The following is a 20,945-nucleotide window of genomic DNA, read 5'->3' on the forward strand; positions in this document are numbered from 1 at the left end:
AATCCTTGATTGTCTCCTTGATTGGATGGAAGAAAACAATATCCTCTCTCAATTCCAGTCTGGATTCTGTACCAAGACAGATCAAGTTTATAGATTTTTGCTCTTGAAGTGGAAGGTAGTGGATCTTAGGAGGGCAGCCTCTATGTGGTCTTTGTCGATCTAAGATCGTCTTTCAACATGGTTCCAAGAGAAAAGCTCTGGTCCACTTTGAGACAATTGGGCCTTCCATCCTCTCTATTGGACATCATAATTTGCCTACACACATAATTTTGCTCAGGTGAGATTGGAGGAAAATGGCGAGACAACTGAGAAGTTTAGTGTGGCCTAGGGCATTAGGCAAGGCTGTGTTCTTCCCCAACCTTATTTCTTATCTTTATAAATGGGTGAGTGAATTTTCTTCTGAATTGTGCTAATGACTCATCTATATTGGGAGGTGTAAGAACCCCAGCTTTATTATTTGCCGACGACACCCTCTTGGTGTCCATAACACCAAAATGGCTGGAAACATTATTAAATAGATGTAACTTGTTCTGCTCTGAGCAGAAGCTAGCCATAAACACCTCCAAAACTAAGTTTATGGCTATTCATCATCAGAGGTGATTTAGAGGGGCTATACGGTTAGATGATGTGGTCCTCGAGAGAGAGTCACAGACCTTGATTTCCTCATCAACTGCCTGTCTGGCGGTAGTTTGTGGGATCGCCAGACCCAAAGAGTGTGCTTCTGTTAACCCATGGGGTGTCGGATATTTTGAAATTCTCAAGTAACACCTCAATTCACCCTATATTCCCCCATCTTGAAGTACAGGGAGCCCAAGCGGTGGCTGCTGCAACGTATGGTGCGGAAATATAGTCTACTGTAATGTCAACCCCTTAGGAGTTGCTGAAAACAAATTCCTAAGAGCAGCCTTAAAATTCCTCCAAAGCACTCCTTTGATTTTCAAACATGACCTGGACATGCATCCTATCAGTTCCCAGGCCTGATTGAAACCAGTCCTGTATTGGATAAGCGTTTGGAATACTCCCAGGGTACTCCCCTACAGGAATGTCCTGAGTGACATTCTAAAGAAACAAACATTGTGAGCAACACTCCCATGACTCAAGTATGCGAAAGAGACATTTGTGACCCTAGGCCTAGCTGACTTCCGGACCATTCCTGTCTCCATCTCTTGCAGCTACTCCCGAATGGTCAAAACTCACTTTTGGTAAAGCAAAGATAGAGCTTTGGTACATTCTCGAAAACAGGGTCGTCTCAGAGACATATTCCTGGAGGTGGAATCAGTGCCAGTTTTCGAGCTCTTCATGGACTCGATTGAGGCCCCCTTTTAAGGGCTCTCTATATTTGATTCAGACTGGGTGTCCTACTGCTCACCCGCTGTACTGTTCAGTAGAAGAACCTGGCTGATGGAAGTAAAACCTGCCAAGCTTGTTATAGTGCAGGGGAAACAGGTCAGCACCTTTTATTTTTCTATCCAGCATTTATCTGTCAGCGTAAGTGCTGGATTGTGCCCCTTTGCAGGAATCTAGGAGTCTGACAGTGGAAGGCTGCACTGAGAATTTGTAGATTTGATATCTTATCCTGTATTCTGTTCTGTATTGCAAAATACGTTGAATGTGTATGGTGTATTCAATCCAAGCTTCTCCACCGCGGGTCACCTGGATTGAGATAAGATTACATTCTTGTGGCTAACTGGATGAATATTCCTAAGCTTGTTTAAAATGCCATTGATCATTTTTAAGAATATTATTCAACAACCTGTATGTTGTTGTGTACTTGGCTATGTTACTATTTTTGTTGTGTAATTTTTACGACCTGTTCTTAATTTTCTAAATCGAATGTACACTAAGGGGGCTGATTACGGGCTTGCCAAATTCACAGGGCGGGGCGGTGGTGGTCCAGCCACCGCCGTACCAGTGCTCCAACCACCCTATTACGACTAGGCGATCGGACCGCCATTGCACCACCGCAACAGCCAGGTAACCGCATTCCCTGGCAGTCCCGCTGCGGTCTGAGGGATGCAATATGCTTGCAGGTGGGCTCATGTTGTGCCCCTCTTTAGTTTTGCCTGCCAAGTTCCTGCAGGGGAAGGAATGCACAACAAGGTGTATTCCTTTCTATGCAGGAAGGTACACTGGGGGTCCTGTGGCAGTGCTGTTTAAGGCTCACAATGAGCCTTTAAACAGCATTGCAGCGGGGCCACCACCCAGCCCTCCCACCAGACCACACAATTACTTGCAATCAGGCAGACAGGCGGTGGCGACTCTTGGTGGTGCGGGGACGCGGCAGTGGGCTGCTGCCTGCTCTGGCACCGCCAGAAGTAGTAATAAAGCCCTAAGTACTTTGGGGTGAGTTTCACATACGCAAGCTTATCATCTTGTATTGATTGGTTGTTACATTATTTTGAAATGTTTTAATCTTTTTATAATAAATTTATTATTGTAAACATTGAATGTTGATTGCTGCTTTTAAGGTCTGTGATTGAAATAAGGTGATTTAAACGGAATTGACTTCTTTTTGCCACAACATTGTCCCTAGAGTAGGCCTGTGGTATTTTGTCATGGATGACTGAGGTCTACAGGTCTGGAGATATGAAGGGAGTCCCTTTGGGTTGGTTTATCCTAGTTACCATCATTCCCAGTCTTACAAAACGAATGTAATGAGGCCAGTATGATATTTTGTTTCAAAACATTTGAGAAATTTAGCAAAAAAATATTTGACTCCTTTGAGTGGAAAATGCCTCCTGCAAATACTTTTTGCTCTTGCAAGACATTTTCTGCTCAAACCAGTTCTGCCGAAGAAAATTGTACTAAATCTCATAACCAGAAATAGCATATATCACCGTAATAATGCAAGCTACAGAAAACAGCTGAAGAGGATAATAATTCCCTCTCTGTAGATCACCCAGGTAGAGAATTTCAATCTTTTCCTTCTCATAAAGGTTCATAGACGAAATATAGGGATATATGATATACAGAAGACATCTGACAGCCATGATTCTTAAATTTCGTTGATGGAATCCCAATTTACACACATGGGACATTTTACTCTGGTTCACTGAACTTTAGATCACTCTACAGCAGCGTTTGCATAAAACATTTTGTCTGGTTTTACCGGGCAAAATCTTTGGGAGCAAACAGCTCAAGTTGATGAAATTGCCGCAAAACTAATCGTGTGCAAAATCCCATTTGCACAAGATTAGGATGTGTGCTAAGGTCAGAACACAGTAATTGGCAATCAATCATTTAAAAATCATTGAACCATTATTGTGGGTTTTGGTCAAATTCATCAGGGATTGTGTAAATACAAGGATAATGAGTGAAAAAGTAGGACATTAAGAAGATTTGATCATTATATCTGAGTGAGTGCGTAGGTGAGTGTTTGAGTAGGTGTATGAGGGAGCAAGTGAGGAGAGTCTTGTCTGGTGCAGCTACACAAACTTAATCACACCTGGTTATCCCCTGGCTGGGTTCAAGGCCGAGTGTCAGTTTTGTTAGAAAGTGGGTTTCAGGTTTTTTCTCAGGGTTGGGTGGTTTGTTCTGGTAAAGATTTTCACTGGGGAAAATCGTTATTTGTTGTGGCATTGGGACGAATGTGTATGGCTAAAATAAGGTTAGGGAGACTTGTCAATAAATGTTGTGATATCTGGGTTATTCATCCAACTCAGATTGGACATCTTAGTATAGATAAACAGGATACAAGGATAGCTCTTAATTTTCCTGTAGTGATAAGGAGATGCTGTGGATGCTGATTGGGCATTAGGAGAATGATGACTGAAGGGATGGATGTTAAAAAGATGCCAGGTTGTCAACTGGACATTAGGAACGTGTCCCATGAACTAATGAGTCCTTTAGACTAAGAATTGATGTTCAATTAGAGATAGAAAAGTATTTATTGATGAACAGGACATTTGGGAAGTGACTGCCAAAACTATCTAGATTGTAGAAAGACACCAGTTGGTTGATAGCATATTAGGTAGACTGACAGTAATTAATGAGACATTAAGAGGACCCCAGGTAATTCATGTGGTGTTAGGAAAATGGCCTGCAAGTAATCAAGGGACAGGAAGTTGCTCCAGTAGAATATTCCCCAATTTGAAACACAGCAAGTGAATAATGAGATATTGGAAACTTGCCATAATGATTAATGAATACTACGAAGATGTCCACTGATTGAGAAGACCTTAGAAAGATAGCCAGTTATTAATAGGACATTAAGAAAATGTCAAATGGTTAATGGCACATTAATATGCCCCAGTGATAACTGGACATTTGAAAGGGGCTCAAATAAAATGAGTTATTGCGACAAAAAAACTGTGATTAAAGAGATATTAGGAAGACATGCCTTTAGAAGAGCCCCAGTTAATATTACAAAAATTAATACAAGTGATTGAAAAATGGTGTGACTAACGGATTAGTGAGATACTACCTACAAATGGCGGTATTGATTGATAAGGTATTAGAAAAATTCCCTATTACCTAATGAGATGTTAGGAAGAATATCCAGTGCTCAGTATGAAATTGGGAGGACTCCAAATGCTGAGATTCATGGACGACAGGGCGGGTCCTTAGTAGTAAATAAGAAGACTCCCATTCTCTGATGGACTATTTGGAAGGAATCCAGTGCTCAGCAGAACAGTATTGAAATATACCAGTGTTTACACAGACAGCAGAAAGACTCCAAGTGATTTTGGGGACATTGAGAAGCTACCCATTAATTAATATGATGTTTGAGACAGACCCAGAGGTTGATGGGTTAATTGAAAGATATTGGTGGTTGATGGGACATTTGAAGGATTTCCCACGGACCACTAGAAACTGGATCATTCTCTGTAAAGGATGGGCTATTATGAGAAATTCCCAGATTTTGATAAGGAATTATGGGAAATCTACAAGAGTTAATAAGACACTGGCATGACTACCTTGAACGGAGTAACATTTGGGAACTGCCCATTGGTTTATGGGACTTTGGGCGGAAGCTTCACTAACCCATGTCATCGTAGATAGATATTGGTAAGGGAAGGAAGACAATAAAACTTCCCAAGAGTGATGTAAAATAAGAAAGATATCTCAGTAATTATTGAAACATTATGTTACTACCCAGTGACTGATTTAACACTAACAATATTCCAAAGTGGATTACCACACAGTGGTTAAACACCCTTTTAGTGATAGGAGAGTAGCATGGGTTTTCAGTGGCTGGTGAGCCATTAGTAAGAGATCACAGTGACCGATCAGATACTTCAGATAGACTCCAATGACTGATCAGGTATTAGGGTGACACCCCAGTAATGTTATGTATGTATTTATATAGACTTACATGGAGTAACCCTGGCTGAAGGACAATGGAGAGCTGTTCAAATGTACAGTGTTATAGATAAAACATTGGGAATAACGCCCAGTGATTAATATTAGTTTACAGTGATTCCGTTTATTCAAAATAAATGGGAATCCAAAGAAGGTGACAGAATATTTGAAAGACTTCTGGTGGTTTGTGGAACATTTCAAATGCACCAATTGCTTAAGAGGATATGAATAAGGCTCCCATTCAATCATGCGACTGTAGGTAGATTCCCATTCCCGTATGGAATATTAGGAACTCTCCAATATTTGAGGGCACTTTTGGAAGGCTTATCATAGGTGGTAGGAGATTCGGAAGACTAAGCCTGATTACAAGTTTGGCGGTGTCGGAGTGGGGCATCATAACATCAGCCCCACTCCCTCACCACCAAACTCGACCGCAGCATGCCAGATTAGCAGTTTTCTCCTGGTTGGTGGTCGGTGCTTCAGTGTTCCCATGGTGGTGCCTTTAAAAAAAGCATTGCCATGGGAACATCAAGGCCCGTTCCTGCACGGCATGGACTGTGAAGCCCATACCATGCAAGAAAGGGGTGCATGCACACAGAGGGGCACACCATGTGATCCCCTGCAACATCCTCTGGACCATGAACCCCATTTGTTTCCTGACCGCCACCTTAAAATCTACAGTATCACCACCGTGGTTAGGGTTGCAGTGAGGAAACTGGTAAAATGATTGACAGTGCCGCAGTGGCACCGCCAAGCGTGTTGCTGCGCCATGGATCATGGATCTCTGATGGCTTCGGCGGTCCACTCATGGTCTAACCACCGTACTCTTAATACGGTGGTCGGACCACTGGTGCAGCGGTCCCCAACTGCCACTGCACCTCCACCATGGGTTCGGCAGTCTGATGGACCAGAGAACTTGTATTCAGGCCATAAGTCTCTCCAGTGGTTGATAGCACAGCTATAGGATATCACAGCAGTTGATGCAACACTAGGAACACCTCGCAGGGTTTAGTCAGAGAGAGAGGTTTTACGTTTGTGAGCAGGGGGAAGCTTTTGCTTCTAATAGCTGTCCCTAGTAGTGAAAGTAAAGAAGGGGTAATTCTGCACATAATATCCGGACATTCAACCACATATTGAATTGCAAGTTAGGATCTTTGTGTCAGGACTCAAGTATTTTATGCTACAATTTTGGGACATTAAGAAGAAGGCACTTTAGAAAGATTTTTCAGGGGTAATGTAGTATTACGTAGGCTCACCAGGTGCTGAATGGCCATTGAGAGATTTCATATTATTTGATAAGGTACAGTATGGGTCCCAAGATGTTTAGAGAATATCATGATAACTCCCCAATTACTGATGCAGCAGTAAGAAGACTGCACTGTACTTGATGAGACATGAGTATGACTCTAAAATTGAGAATAGGTGATTGTGTATACACCTCGGTGGCTGATGAAATATCAGGAAGTCTTCCAGCAGTGAATGGTACATTCCGAAGACGTCTCAATGGTGGAACAGTTTTTGAAGGTTTCCAAGAAGCAGGAGAGTCACTGAGACAGCTTTCCAGTGGTTGATGATGGCAGTAAGATGTTCCAGTGAATAATATGACATTAATGAGATACATCAGTGATTGATGGTTAATAGTAAATATTCTGCTGAGATAGGTAGGACATTGGAGTGGCGGTCTAAAAGTTAATGAGAAGCCCCCCCAGAGCGTGATATGGCATTTTGAAAATTCTTAGTGACAGATATGATAGGAGAAGGTCATCCCAGTGTTTTATGTGGCCTCAGTGATTGATGTTAGCTTTTAGAGGATAGTCCAGTCATTGATGTTACTTTTGGGAGACTCTGCGGTGTTTGGTAGGACATTGAAAACACGCTTCTGTGCTTGATATAACAGTAGGAAGACACTTTGATAGTTGACATGAGATTAAAAGTGCTTCAAGAGAGCAATGCGCCTGTGGTGAATGAGACACTTTCGCTTTTAGGTTAAGTGAAGGGCAAGGTGTGAAGACTACAGAAATTAATAAATGGTCAAAGAGATTCATTTTTCAGTTTCTGTTGCTACCTGGGACCCCTGGAACCAAGGACAGCAAGGGAAGTGCTAGCAATACTAAAAGGTAAGCTGGGTGCAGCAGGTGCTGCCCCTGCCTACCCAAAAGTGACATGCATGAGACACTTCTAAAATTCATAGGCAAGTTGGGACTTTGGGGCATAGTCACAAGAAGCTTTCGGAGCGTGGAACTGCGCTAAATCTGCAGCACCACGCTCCAACATTTTCAGAACGCAGGGGTGCACCGTATTCCTGTGCTTCTCCTAGCGCTGGCACAAAAAAGCTGCCTAGCTCCAGCACAGGCACCCTGCCGTCATGTTGCAAGGGTGGCTGCACTGCAGGGACAATTGTTTATGTACCAGAAGAAACACCTTCCTGCACATAAACAATCAATAATGGCGATGTGCTGCAGCACACATGGAAAGAGCAAAAAACGAGGAGAAATTAATAATTTTTCTCCGTTGCGCCATTCTAACACCTGGTATTCCAAAGCATTCATTTTCGGCGCTGCCTCAGCCTTGCAAATCTGGGGCAGTGTCAAAAAGCAATGGGCGTTGTGGTGTAACTCCCACAGCAACACCAATTGCACGCCCTTTGCCGCAGAGGACTGAGGCGGAAAGGGGCATATTTACAAGGTGATGTTAAGCCACGCATAGTAGCTTAGTGCCACCTTGTAAATATTGAGCATTGCGCTGCTCCACCGGAGCATCAAAAAAAGGGATGCTCCTGTGGCGCTGATGGCTGGTAAATATGCCCCTTTGTGTCAAGAATGGATGAAAATAACATTCACTTTAGAGCTCTTATATTGTGTGGGAGCACAAACAAGCAGTTCGCTAGTGATTTAATTGCTGCCTATTTTATTGCTGCTAAACTTCCATCTTTCAATACTCTGGGACATGCGTCTCTGTCTCTGGCTCAACAACTATATGGGGTATAAATCCACTTGGTTAAAAATTTCTCATAGCAGCAATCGTTTGCACATTTCCACGCAGAATTGCTATTATGAAATTGCCTTAAAGAGGAAACAGAATTCCCCCTTTTAGAACCCGCCCGGAACTGAAACGGGTGGTATCGAGGCCACCAAAGGCAGAATGGCCTTGCATCCCTCCCAGGAGACCTATGGCTGGATCTATCCAGGCTCAGGAATCGGTGCTGCGTTTAGTTATGCTGCTTGAAGGGGAGAATGTGGCGGGGACGAGGGGACGGGAAACACACTCACCAGTACTGGGTTCACACTCCTCCAGATCCTCGTCATCACTCGGGCACTCCGCAGACGCCACCAGCAGGTCGTCAGCGAGCTGAAAGGAGATAACCGGACATGGCCGTTAAGCAAGGTGGACGAAACAAACATACATGGTACATACGTGGTACTAGAAAGATACAGAAAACAAAGCTCTTGATTCCTAACCATTTGCCCCTACCCCAACAAATTATGCGGAACTCGGGGATCAAAAACCTTGTCCCTCACAGGAATGCTATGAACATTTTGTGCATGTACTATGGCGAAGGGAATCAAATGTAGAAGCCAGCGCCTCATAAACTCTAGTAGTAGGATGTCCCTTTCAGGTACGTTATACACATATTGGGAAAAAGAGAATCCAGGTCCCAGCTAGTCTGCAATCAATATACTACAATAAAGTGAATTCAGGATCCAGTCAACCTGCTCCAGCTGAGATGCATGTTATCCAAAAGACCGGAATTCTGTCCACCCCGGATATCCTAGTAAATCATGGGTACTCACAAACTTTCTCTCGGGGGCCAAATTTACAGTGTGGTTTGTGGCCGAGGGCCGCAACGAGGGGGCGGGGTCATTGGTGGAGGGGGCAGGGCTAGAGTAACAAAAAAAACCTGTGACCATGAGGTGGAACACAGGCCCCTGCAGCGGACGCCTTCGTCCACTAAGCCACCGGACCCGGCATACACATATCTCTCTCTCTCTCTGTGTCCCTCTCTCTCTCTCTCTCTCTCTCTCTCTCTCTCTCTCTCTCTCTCTGTCTCTCTCTCTCTGTCCCTCCATCTCTGTCTCCCTCCCTCTCTCTGTCTCTTTCCCTCTCTCTATCTCCCTCTCTCTATCTCTCCCTCCCTCTGTCTCCCTCCCTCTCTCTGTCTCCCTCTCCGTCTCCATTGCTCTGTCTCCCTCCCTCTGCCTCCCTCTCTCTGTCTGTCTCCCTCTGTCTGTCTCCCTCTCCCTACCTCTGTCTCCCTCTCCCTCCCTCTGTCTCCCCCTAATTCCCTCTGTCTCCCTCCCTCTGTCTCCCTCCCTCTGTCTCCCTCCCTCTCTGTCTCCCTCCCTCTCTGTCTCCCTGACTCTCTGTCTCCCTCCCCCTCTGTCTCCCTCCCCCCCTGTCTGTCTTTTCCCCCTCCGTCTCCCTTCCTCTCCGACTCCCTCCCTCTCCGACTCCCTCTCTCTCCGTCTCCCTCTCTCTCTATCCCCCTCTCTCTCCGTCTCCCTCTCCGTCTCCCTCCCTCTGCCTTCCTCCCTCTGTCTGTCTCCCTCTGTCTGTCTCCCTCTCCCTCCCTCTGTCTCCCTCTCCCTCCCTCTGTCTCCCACTAACTCCCTCTGTCTCCCACTAACTCCCTCTGTCTCCCTCCCTCTGTCTCCCTCCGTCTCCGTCTCCCTCTCCAGCTCTGTCTCTCTACCTCTCTGTCTCTGCCTGTCTCTGCCTCTCTCTGCCTCTGTCTGTCCCTGTCTCTGCCTGTCCCTGTCTGTTTGTCTCTGTCTCCCTTTCCGTCTCTGTCTGTCTCTGTCTCCCTCCCTCTCTGTCTCTCTCCCTCTCTCCGTCTCCCTCTCTCTCCGTCTCCGTCTCCCTCTCTCTCTATCCCCCTCTCTCTCCGTCTCCCTCTCCGTCTCCCTCCCTCTGTCACCCTCCCTCTGTCTCCTTCCCTCTGTCTCCCTCCGTCTCCTTCTCTGTCTCCCACTCCAGCTCTGTCTCTCTGCCTCTCTGTCTCTGTCTGTCTCTGCCTGTCCCTGTCTCTGCCTTTATCTGTCTCTGTCTGTCCCTGTCTCTGTCTGTCACTGTCTGCCCCTGTCTCTGTTTGTCCCTGTCTCTGTCTCCCTCCCTCTGTCTCCCTTTCCGTCTCTGCCTGTGTCTGTCTGTCTGCCCCGTCCCTGTCTCTGCCTCTGTCTCTGTCTGTCCCTGTCTCTATCTCTGTCTGTCTCTATCTCTGTCTGTTTCTGCCACTGTCTCTGTCTGTCCCTGCCTCTATCTGTCTGCCTCCCTCTGTCTCCCTTTCCGTCTCTGTCTGTCTCTGCCTCTATCTGTCTGCCCAGTCCCTGTCTCTGCCTCTATCTGTCTCTGTCTGTCTCTATCTCTGTCTGTCTCTGCCTCTGTCGGTCTCTGCCTCTATGTTTCTCTGCCTCTATATGTCTCTGCATCTATCTTGGTCTCTCTCTCTGTCTCTATCGCTGTCTGTCTCTACCTCTATCGTCTCTGCCTCTGTCTCTGTCAGTCTGTCCCTGTCTCTGCCTCCATCTAGCTCTGTCTGCCCCTGTCTCTATCTGTCTCTGCCCTCTGTCACCTCACCCGACTCTCACACCCTGCTGTCCTCTGTCATTCTTTGTCCGCTCCCCCCCCCTACCCCCCTTGTGTGGCAGCTGAGGCAGCTTCCCTTCCTGGGCACACACACAGCCCCACCAGAGTACTTCACAGGTCTTTAAGAGACCATTTGCATGATAACGAGGCTTTGTTGTATTTCACCTCTTCTTAGTCCAAGTGGAGCTGCAGGGGCGCTATCACTTGAATCGCCTGGCCCCCACAGAGCAGAGTCTGTTTGCTGACACTGTAAAAAAATACAAAAACACCGGTACGATGTGTGCAAGGTCCGCGGGCCGCCAAGAAAGGATTGCAGGGCCGCTGGCGGCCCGCGGGCCGTACTATGAGTACCCGTGTAGTAAATGGTTAGAAGGAATTCAGGGTACAACCAGATACTGCCTCACAGGCTTGCTACCATGCATATACAGAGAATGCAATCTTCCAGTGTGCCCCTTTCCTTCCACAAGGCTAACATCAAACCAAGGGGCATATTTACAAGAAACTGGCGGAGCGGTGTGTTATGTTAAAATTAGTAACGCCGGTCTCCGGCAGCTTCAAAATACAGGGATGTGCTGTTGTCACCAGAATGCGGCGCACCCCTGCGTTACCCCTAGTACTGGTGCTTAAAAAGCTGTCTAGCGCCACTGCAGGCACCCTAGCACCATTTTGGCCCAGATCTCTGTACTGGGGTGAATGTATGACATTGTTTTGCATTCTGTCCATCAATTGTTGTTTTTGCATTTGTCACCCCGAGTGGGAAGGGTATGCCCAGACGTGGGTCCCGTGCTCTCCATGCCACTGGAATCAAGCTATCCTGGCTGAAGAGGGGTGAAACCCCGAAACCGGTCCTAGGATGCTTGTTTCCAGTCCAGGGAGGACCTGGCTTGGCAGTTCGGGCTGGACTGTTCCCATGGGGCACAGGGTCAAGACTGATTTTCATATGGCTGGGTTCAAACTGGAACGGCATGGTGAGCAAAAAAACGATGGATTTAGGCCCAGATCTCTGTACTGGGGTGAATGTATGACATTGTTCTGCATTCTGTCCATCAACAGTTGTTTTTCCATTTTGCTAGGGTGCCTGCGCTGTAGGGGCAATTGTTTATGGGCAGTAATGGACACCTTCCTGCACATAAACAATCTTTACAGGTGATTTGCTATATCTATGTGGCTGCAGAATGCAACACATGTGGAAAGAGCAAAAAATTAGGAGAAATAAAACATTTCTCCTTGTATCTCTTGCTTAAGACCAGGTATTCCCTGTCAGTATTTTTGACGCTGCTCCATACCTTGTAAATATGGGGCAGCATCAAAAAGAAATGGGTGTTGTGGTGGAATGCCCCTGCAACACCCATTAAACGGCCTGCCTTGATTAAATGTTAGTAACGGTCAGGGTTTATTTTTACTTTGATGATATATATATATATTAGACAAGGCGTTGGGACCCATCCGCTCAATGGTTTTAATTTTTAATTGAGGCTTAAGGGAATGTGTATTTAACTTTGTATTTTCGGCTTTGAATTATTATAGACTTTTGTGGAACCTAGATTATTGTGCAATGAATTGTGTAATTATTTAATGATTTTTTTTTATGTATTGGAGACGTTTATGGTTTTATATGTTAAAACCGAATAAAGTTGACTGATTGACCGCCCCTTTCACGCTAAGTGCTGCGTTAATAATGGGATTATTTACAAGGCGGTGTTAAGCAATGTTAAGTGGCTTAACACTGCCTTGTAAATAAGGCGAAGGATTTAACGCCATCAGAACCTCGGAAAAAGTGACGTTCTGGTGGCGTTAACTCTTTGTAAATATGCCCCCAAGACACGACAAGGATTTTAAATTGCAACCAACTTGCCCCTCGCAATCACAGCTCCACACAATACAGCAAATGCATGGCACCGCAGGCAGATCACATCGAGGATGCTGGGTACAGATACACTCGGTGGACTGTGTGGACATGTGCCCAGCCTCGCGGAGGTGCTGGTGCTTGATTTCCTTGGTTCGGCCAGGCTGCCTGGCAGACTGCAAGACACAGGGGTACAGTCATGACAGGCTGACAGTGTCAGACCTAGACGCAGGAGAGCACGCTAATTGGTATACATGTTACCACAGAGGGGCTCCGGTGATCTTCACAGTGCCCCCTAACTGAGGTGTGAGGCATCTGGCAGACAAGCCTATTGGCTTCTGACCCTGTTTCTGTTCTGAGCCCACCTTCCTTGTTCCCATGGCACATTTTTCCCGCTCTATCGACATTTCAATCTCAGTGACAGAGCCTGAGAAACACGTTCCCTCCCGGGCCTTCTGTAGATCTTGATAAACCACAGCAAATCCTTTCCCCCGTTCCTGTTAAGCAGCAATGAATTAGGGAGTTGGCCTAGATTGGTCGACCTCAAAGCTGAGGAACCGGGTTCGAGTCTCGGCAGGGACGCTCAATAGCCTGTGATTCTGGGCAAATCACTTAATCTCCCCATGCCTAACAAAATGAATATGTCAGTCTGTGACACAACTGGTGCTCATGTAAAGTGATGCCTTCGGGACGAGTTTGCGCTATATAAAACTAAAAAAAAAGAGAGACTACTGCTGCAGGGCCGTGCCAGGCCTTGAGGGCACCCAGTACATCCAGCTGACTGGATGCTTTACAATGTGTGCATGACAGGAAAAGCTCCGAGCTGCAGTACCTCTGGTAATTGGGTACTGGGATACTGGCAGACAGTGACTCATAACACCTTGGTGAGAGATGCCGATACAGAATTTCGGTGAAAGAACCGCTTGTAAATGGGAGTCCTTCAAATCTAGACATGACTGGTACAGCACAGGCAGTAGCAGTGCAGGCGTCCTTTACACACATTGCAGTTTCTGGTCATGGAAGGGAAAAGAAGCCAATGTTTGGGCTTGGCTCAACAGTGCAGTTGTTACCGGTTTTCCAAAATATTCATAGCGTGGGCTTTGCCTCCACAGAGAGGCATATAACTCTCTCAATTCATGCTATTAGCTACTTCTGTAGCACTCTGCCTTCCAGGAAGTGCATCGTTTGGAATCCATGAGGACTATTTTACGCCCGAAAATACAATCAGTCATCACGTTGTTTGTGAAGTTCAACTCTAACTCCTATACGCATGCGATACAGAAAACAGCCCTTTTTGCTGCCTTTTTCACAGAACTGATATCTGGACGAACACCAATATGATAAACAAGATCTGTGCATGCAACGCATACAAGCAACATTTGTGAATGCATGTGTTCACATACACTGGCCAGGCCTATTGGCTTTGCAATGCTATTTTTGGAGCTGTTATATGGATTTGAACCCCAATGACCCAGGGCTGCCTCTAGTTTTCATTGGTGACCCTGAAAGAGCTGAAACGTGTCAATGACCATAAGTAACATCACCAAATGTGATATGGTCACATTATAGCATGGCAGGGGAGAGAAATGGCTGAGGAAGGTGAGACGGAGTGGACATGGCTGCAAAGGGCAGAGCGATTGGAAGCCATGTTCAAACCTTTCATCCACTGCACACAACTCACACACTGTAGACAGATTGCTCACCCTGAAATCTCTCCCACAATGCAAGGACTTATCATTTGACAGATTGGTCCGCATCAGCATTAAGCAAGCGCAGATGCCGCTTTCAGCAGCTGGCATGCAGGCAGCACAGACAGGGGATGCTGCAGAAAGTCACAATATTCCTCAGACAGGGAGTCACAATAAAGGTCTGAACAGTTGCAGGGATGAGATAAACCTCCCATTATGTGAGAACTTGGCCATCAATATCAACGGGCTCCTTGGGCATAAATCAGGGAAGGGCACACACGACCAGCCACTGGCAGATCAGTGGCGGGGTGGACGAGGTACAGTAGTCACAGGACAGGTGAGCTACACTACTGGTTTAGTTCGAGGACAAGAGCTTCATTTTGGCCCTAAGTTCAACTGTATTCTTCTAAAAGGATCTAATTATTACAATAGTCTAAAGTGGAAGAATTCTGTATCTGCTATTATTTTGGGTGGTCCTGCCACTGATTTGACATGCAGCTTGTAGCTTCTGCTTCACTTCTTCCAGAAATCTTAGGGTGAAATGTGCAGGTTCCTCCTCCTTTACAGCATCTCTAATGTACATCTAATGCCTCCCGCAACTCTGGACGGCGTAAATATCTAAGTCTTACTGGAGCAGCCGTCCTGACTGCTTGGTCAGACCACCCTGGAGTTGGAACATATCCCCTCTGGTTTTCAAGTTAGAGTAGTTGAGAAAGGTTATTTTGTGGTTTGTCTCCAAAATAAAAGACTACTGGTTTCCCGACTTTGGTTTATTCAAACACAGTCGCCCACAATTTGGAAGGAGCAGCCAACCGAGGGCTCAGTCTTCAACCCACCTTTGCCCCTTTCTATACCCGCCCTCAGTGAATGGAAAAGACAAAGGTTCGAGACACATAAACTTCAATACACCTGCCTATGTACCTAAGAGGGTTGAGTCATGCAAAAACCATAGTCAAGTACCCGGCCTTGCTAATGTTAATGAACCTCTCAAGCAAGACTTGTTTACGAGAGGAATGCACGCCCACGGCGAAGTGTAGGGAACTACGACTGCGGGAATACCGGGTAGAAATGAGTTGTCGGTGGTGCAAGGAGACCATCCATGCCTTCACATCAGACTTGGCGGAAAGTACTTAGGAAGGGAAAACCTTCACAAAGGATCTCAGCGGAAAGTGGCTTAGCTACATGGAAAGAGCTCTCAAGTGATTGTAAGACAACAAGGTGTTTAAAAAATTTTTATTGATGCAAATAAATGCATTTGGATCCGATCTGAGTTTAGAAACATCAGTTTCACAGAGTAGAAAAGGAACTGACTAAGAACGCAATCTTCAAGTTTTTCCCTGACTGCTACATCTTAATTTGTAGTTACTTTATTCGATATATTAAAAAATATCATAAAAGTTTGATACAATACATATAAAAACAGTTTAAAACCCACTACAACTATAGACTTCGGTCCTTATACAATTAAAAAGAATAAAAAGCAGTAGATATATACATACAACATTTTCGGAGACCCCCATTGGGTAGTGCATTAAACAGTGGTATTCATTGAAGGTCGGGAAGATAAATATTTAACTTATGATTGGTACACCTTAAGGAGCTTGCGCCTTATCCTCCAGGCCCAACCCAGGTATTTGGCAGTCCCACAGATGGCACTAGGGACTGATGTTTCATAGGTCAGGATGCATCTTAATTTAGGAAGAGTATCTTAAAGCCACATATCCAGTTAAATTACGTTCTTTTTTTTAAATTATCTTTTTATTAGTAGTATGCAAATCAGACTCAGTATACAGACACTACGTCACAAACATCAGTGCAATATTCTGGTGCCCGGTCACGAGAGCACCTTGTTACAGTTCTCGGATCGCAGAGCCATGCAGGGGTTAGTCTTACATTATAATCTCATCCCTGTTGCGGGTAAAACATTCTAGGACTATTTATGAACCGCCCCTAAGGTGGTCCATTTGCGATTTTCTTTCAAAGCTGCAGATCTGGGAAGCCCCTTGATAATAAAAACTGTTTGGTAAAGTTCACAGCACAATAATTCATCAACGTAGTGAACTAAAATGATTCCTGATAGAAATAAACACTTCACATTGTGTTCTGCTATCCAGATTTTTATTGCCATGCAATATAGGACATATTAGACAGACTGATCTTCACTTATTCAACATAATGACACCCTTGCTCAAGGAAAAACCCCAGAAAGGTAGCGAAAGGGCACCCAGTCTCCTAAAACCATACAAGGCCATGGATATTGTAGAGATGTGCTCTAGAAATGCTGGTGACATAAAATAACATATATTTATTTAGAACCATCTGATGGTGCGCACATGGCTAGAAAAGCAATTCCTCCTTATAGATGGAAGGCTTTAACATACATTTAAGGGTAATAATAACAATGGGGCTCTTCTTTGGTATTGGTTTAGTTGGCAGAGCACTGCCTTGCCTCAAAGACAACCTGAGACGCCGGCAGTGTGAGACTTTGGCCTTCTGTTGGTGTTAGGGAGGCTTATAGTTCCTAGCGGGAGGGGGACGAGTTTGAGTGTCTAACAGTAGGGGGGCTGGGCGACAGGCCTCTCCTGATCCATATACGACAAAGTTGGTCATGTTGACCCAAGGGGAAGTCGGTAGGATGACGGATGAGTGTTGGGGGGTGGGGTTGGGATGGGGGGCGGGTGGGAACAGGGTGTTACTACAGTTATTTGGCAAAATAGCAGGAATGTCTTTGTTGCGAAAACACAGAGCAAGCGAGGATGGACAGAGGGCCAGAGCGGAGGGAAAGGTTCGAAAAGACACAGTAAAGATGGCACTTAATCAGACCCCATATTCAGTTTTATCGTGGAATGTAAGCGGGATGGGGAATAATGTTAAAAGAGGGCTGATGGCGGCGTACTGTAGAAGGTTGAAGCCTGATGTGATTCTTCTGCAGGAGACGCACCTGCAAGGCATAAGATGCGGCTTTCTGGGCCGCAGAGCATATATAACGCTGGCACATGCGGGGTTCTCCACAGGGGAAAGAGGCATTGCCATATTAATAACGAAAAGTCCGCCATTCCGGATAGAACGCACCTGGACTGACCCTAATGGAACATATGTGGCAGTGAAAGGGCTGTGGGAGAGGAGACACATTACTTTAATTAGTGTTTACGCGCCCCCAAGGTTGCAGAAACAAACGATGGACAAGCTGGCTGCAGTTATTCTGGAAGCTGATTCACACACCCACATTATAGGAGAGGACTTTAACAATGTGATGGATCCTACATGGGATCGCACGACAGTCCCAGCTGGAGGTCCAAAGGCGACCCCACTCAAGAGATTCGCAGACACACGGACGCTCACTAACTTATGGCGTAGACAACACCCTCAGACAAAGGCCTATTCTTTTTACTCAGGTGCCCAAAACGCCTTTTCGAGATTGGACTACATATTCACCCTGGCAGGGGAAATAGGGGAGGTACAAAAGATAGAATATCTAGCAAGAGGTCTCTCAGATCACTCACCTTTGTGGCTAACGGCGGGGACTCCGACACAACATCAGGCTGGAGAATGGAAACTGAACTCATGGGAGCTACAGGATCCTCAGGTGGCGGCAGAGATTAAGGTGGATACAGAATTATATTTCCTTTAAAATGCGAGGTCCGTGGATTCCGCCATCACACTCTGGGAAGCTTATAAACCTGTCCTTTGGGACAGAGCCCAGAATATTATAGAGCACAAAAAGCGTAAAGAGACTGAGGAGATAGCGAATAGTGAAGTGAAGCTCCTGCAGGCCATTGCAAGTGATGACTCCTCTCTGTCGAGACAACTAAAACTCCTTCAACAGGAATACCTTGTGCTAGCCAAAAAGGATGCACAACACGCGATACAGGCTATGCATAGGTGCCTATATGACGCAGCCGACAAAACGGGCCGATTGCTTGCATGGATTAGCAAAAAAGAGTTGGATAGCAGATGGGTAACACAGATACAGATGGAAGACGGTCAGACCCACATAACCCCCGCTGCAATAGCAAATGCCTTTGCAGGATACTACGAGGCCTTTTATACAAAGCGTTCATTGGCAGACAAAGAACAGATCCAGGCATATCTACAGTTCATACAGCTCCCTAGGTTAGACACAAGTGAATCACAGACCCTAGATGGAAAACTCACGAAAGATGAAATCATAGACGCCATAGGGCGGATGAAAACGGAGAAGGTCTCGGGTCCCAATGTGCTCCCCCGGGAACTTTTCAAACAAAACGGGGCACTTTTTAGCCCGCACCTCCTCCACTTGTACCTGGAGGCACACAAGTTGGGTAACCTTCCTAGGGACCTGCGAACGGCCATCATAGTGGTGATTCCCAAGGAAGGTCGACCGTTACAGAGCTGTGGGTCGTATCGACCCATTTCCCTCATAAACATAGAGACCAAAATATTGGCCAGAATTCTGGCCAATAGGCTTACCAAGGTCATTACCGGGCTGGTTCACCAGGACCAGTCCGGCTTCATGCCAAAGGGGCCAACGAGACTCAACCTTCGAAGAGTAGGTAACTGGCTAGAAATAGTAAAGCATAGAACTGACCCACATCTCGTATTGCCCTTGGATACCAAAAAAGCATTCGACACAGTTCACTGGCCGTTTCTCATGGCCGTCCTGGAAAGACTGGGATTTGGCCCCTCTTTCAGGAGGTGGCTAGCTACTCTGTACGAGGGACCGTTGGCAAGGGTTAGGGTCAACGGGGTGACATCTCGGGAATTCCTAATAGGAAGAGGCACTCGACAGGGATGCCCCTGTCCCCTCTGCTTTTCGCTATGGTTTTAGAGCCCCTTGCCTGTGTCATTCGAGCGCACCCGTTCATAACCTGTTTTCGTGTGGGTGACAATGACGAACTCGATGAACGTATTTCCCCGTATGCTGATAACATACTATTGTATGTCACAAATCCCGAAACGACACTCCCTAATATTATAGCAAGTTGCGAGGAATATGGCGCTCACGCGGGTTACAAAATAAATTGGGAAAAGTCATGTATTTATCCAGCGGGGCGGAATGCCGATCACACTGCCTACCCAAGCCAGTTACAGATAGCGCCCAGCAGAATAAAATATTTAGGTATATATGTTACGCTTAATAAGTCACTGGCGCTGGAGCGTAACCTGTATAGGGTACTTGGGGACTTTCGACCCGATGCGGAGAGATGGGCATCCCTGCCACTGGCGCTGCTTGGCAGAGCGTCGCTCTACAAAATGATAGTACTCCCGAAATTTTTATATGTTTTGCAAAATACATACCACCTGATACCAGAAGAGGTGTTCACCAGGATCGACAATATTTGGAGGAAGTTTCTCTGGGGTGGGAAACCCCCTAGGATAGCATTGGCGAAGTTACAATGCAACCAGTACAGTGGTGGCATTTCATTGCCAGACCTTCGGGCTTATTATTGGGCGGCCCATTTGGTTGTAGTGAATGAGTGGGCATACGCAGAGAGAGACCACCCCACAAATGCGCTTCATCATACGCAGTTTATCAGTAGACCTTACACGCATTACCTCTATGGGGGCAGGGGAACTGCAAAGCTAATGCCAGCCACACAAATTGTGATAGCGGCGTGGAAGAAAGCAGAGAGACGCATGAAATGGGAAGGCCGGGTGACTAGGGAAACCCCGCTCTGGGTGGGAACACGGCTTAAAGAATTTGCTAACCTGACAGGCTTTCGGAAATGGGATTTGATGGACATTTCTCAACTTAAAAAACATAGAGTATCGTAAAGAGCGAGTGATGTTTTCTTACCTCCAGAAAGAATATGACATGAATCAAACGCAACACTTTAAAAACCCGCAGCTAACGCATGCATGGCGGGCTCAACATATCGACATGGAGGGTCTCCCTGAGTATGCCACTCTGGACGGACGGTTAATGATGGATGAACTAGAGAAAAAGGCAGTATCCTGGACGTATAGGACCATCATAAACAATATACCAGATCCCTTACGGAAGCTCAGGGCAAGGTGGGAGGAGGATCTTTGGGAGATAGACAACCTAGATTGGGAAATGGCGCTGATGCACCCCAGGGCTGTCGCTATTAGATCACGACTTAGGCTGATCCAATTTAAGTATCTACATAGAACATACTATGATAGAGCCCGACTGCATCGGATGGGTAGAGCAGAGTCACCCAACTGCTTGAAATGTAAAACTATGGAATGGACATTTCTCCATACGGTTTGGGGTTGTCCGCAGATAAAGATATACTGGGGAATGCTGCTGAAGGAGATAGAGCTAATGTTGTCGATACCCCCTAACCCCATGTTCATTTTGCTGGGCATACCTACAGAAGTTGACCCCCCTAAACCAAAATTAATGTTGTTACAATTGGGACTGGTAGTAGCCAAAAGGGACTTAGCAAGGGCGTTGGGGGCTGCATTCAACCCGAAGCTGACCGAATGGCGAAGGGGAATGGACATGTACATGCTGGGGGAGAAAACGAATAACACAGCAAGGGGGTGTCCAAAAAAGTTCTGGAAAATTTGGAAGCCATGAT

General features: G+C 46.0%; 1 protein-coding gene across 2 annotated transcripts in view; it reads right to left on the minus strand.

Moving 5' to 3' along the window:
* NRXN2 (neurexin 2) overlaps positions 1–20,945 on the minus strand; it is a 2,164,206-nt gene that overhangs the window by 68,284 nt on the left and 2,074,977 nt on the right. For both annotated transcript variants that reach the window (XM_085625468.1, XM_085625469.1), the window contains exon 22: positions 8,571–8,649. In XM_085625468.1, coding sequence (XP_085481594.1) covers positions 8,571–8,649 — 79 coding nt within the window. The remainder of the gene's footprint in view (positions 1–8,570; positions 8,650–20,945) is intronic.

Source organism: Triturus cristatus, chromosome 9, assembly GCF_964204655.1.
Source record: "Triturus cristatus chromosome 9, aTriCri1.1, whole genome shotgun sequence".
Classification (NCBI taxonomy): Eukaryota; Metazoa; Chordata; class Amphibia; order Caudata; family Salamandridae; genus Triturus; species Triturus cristatus.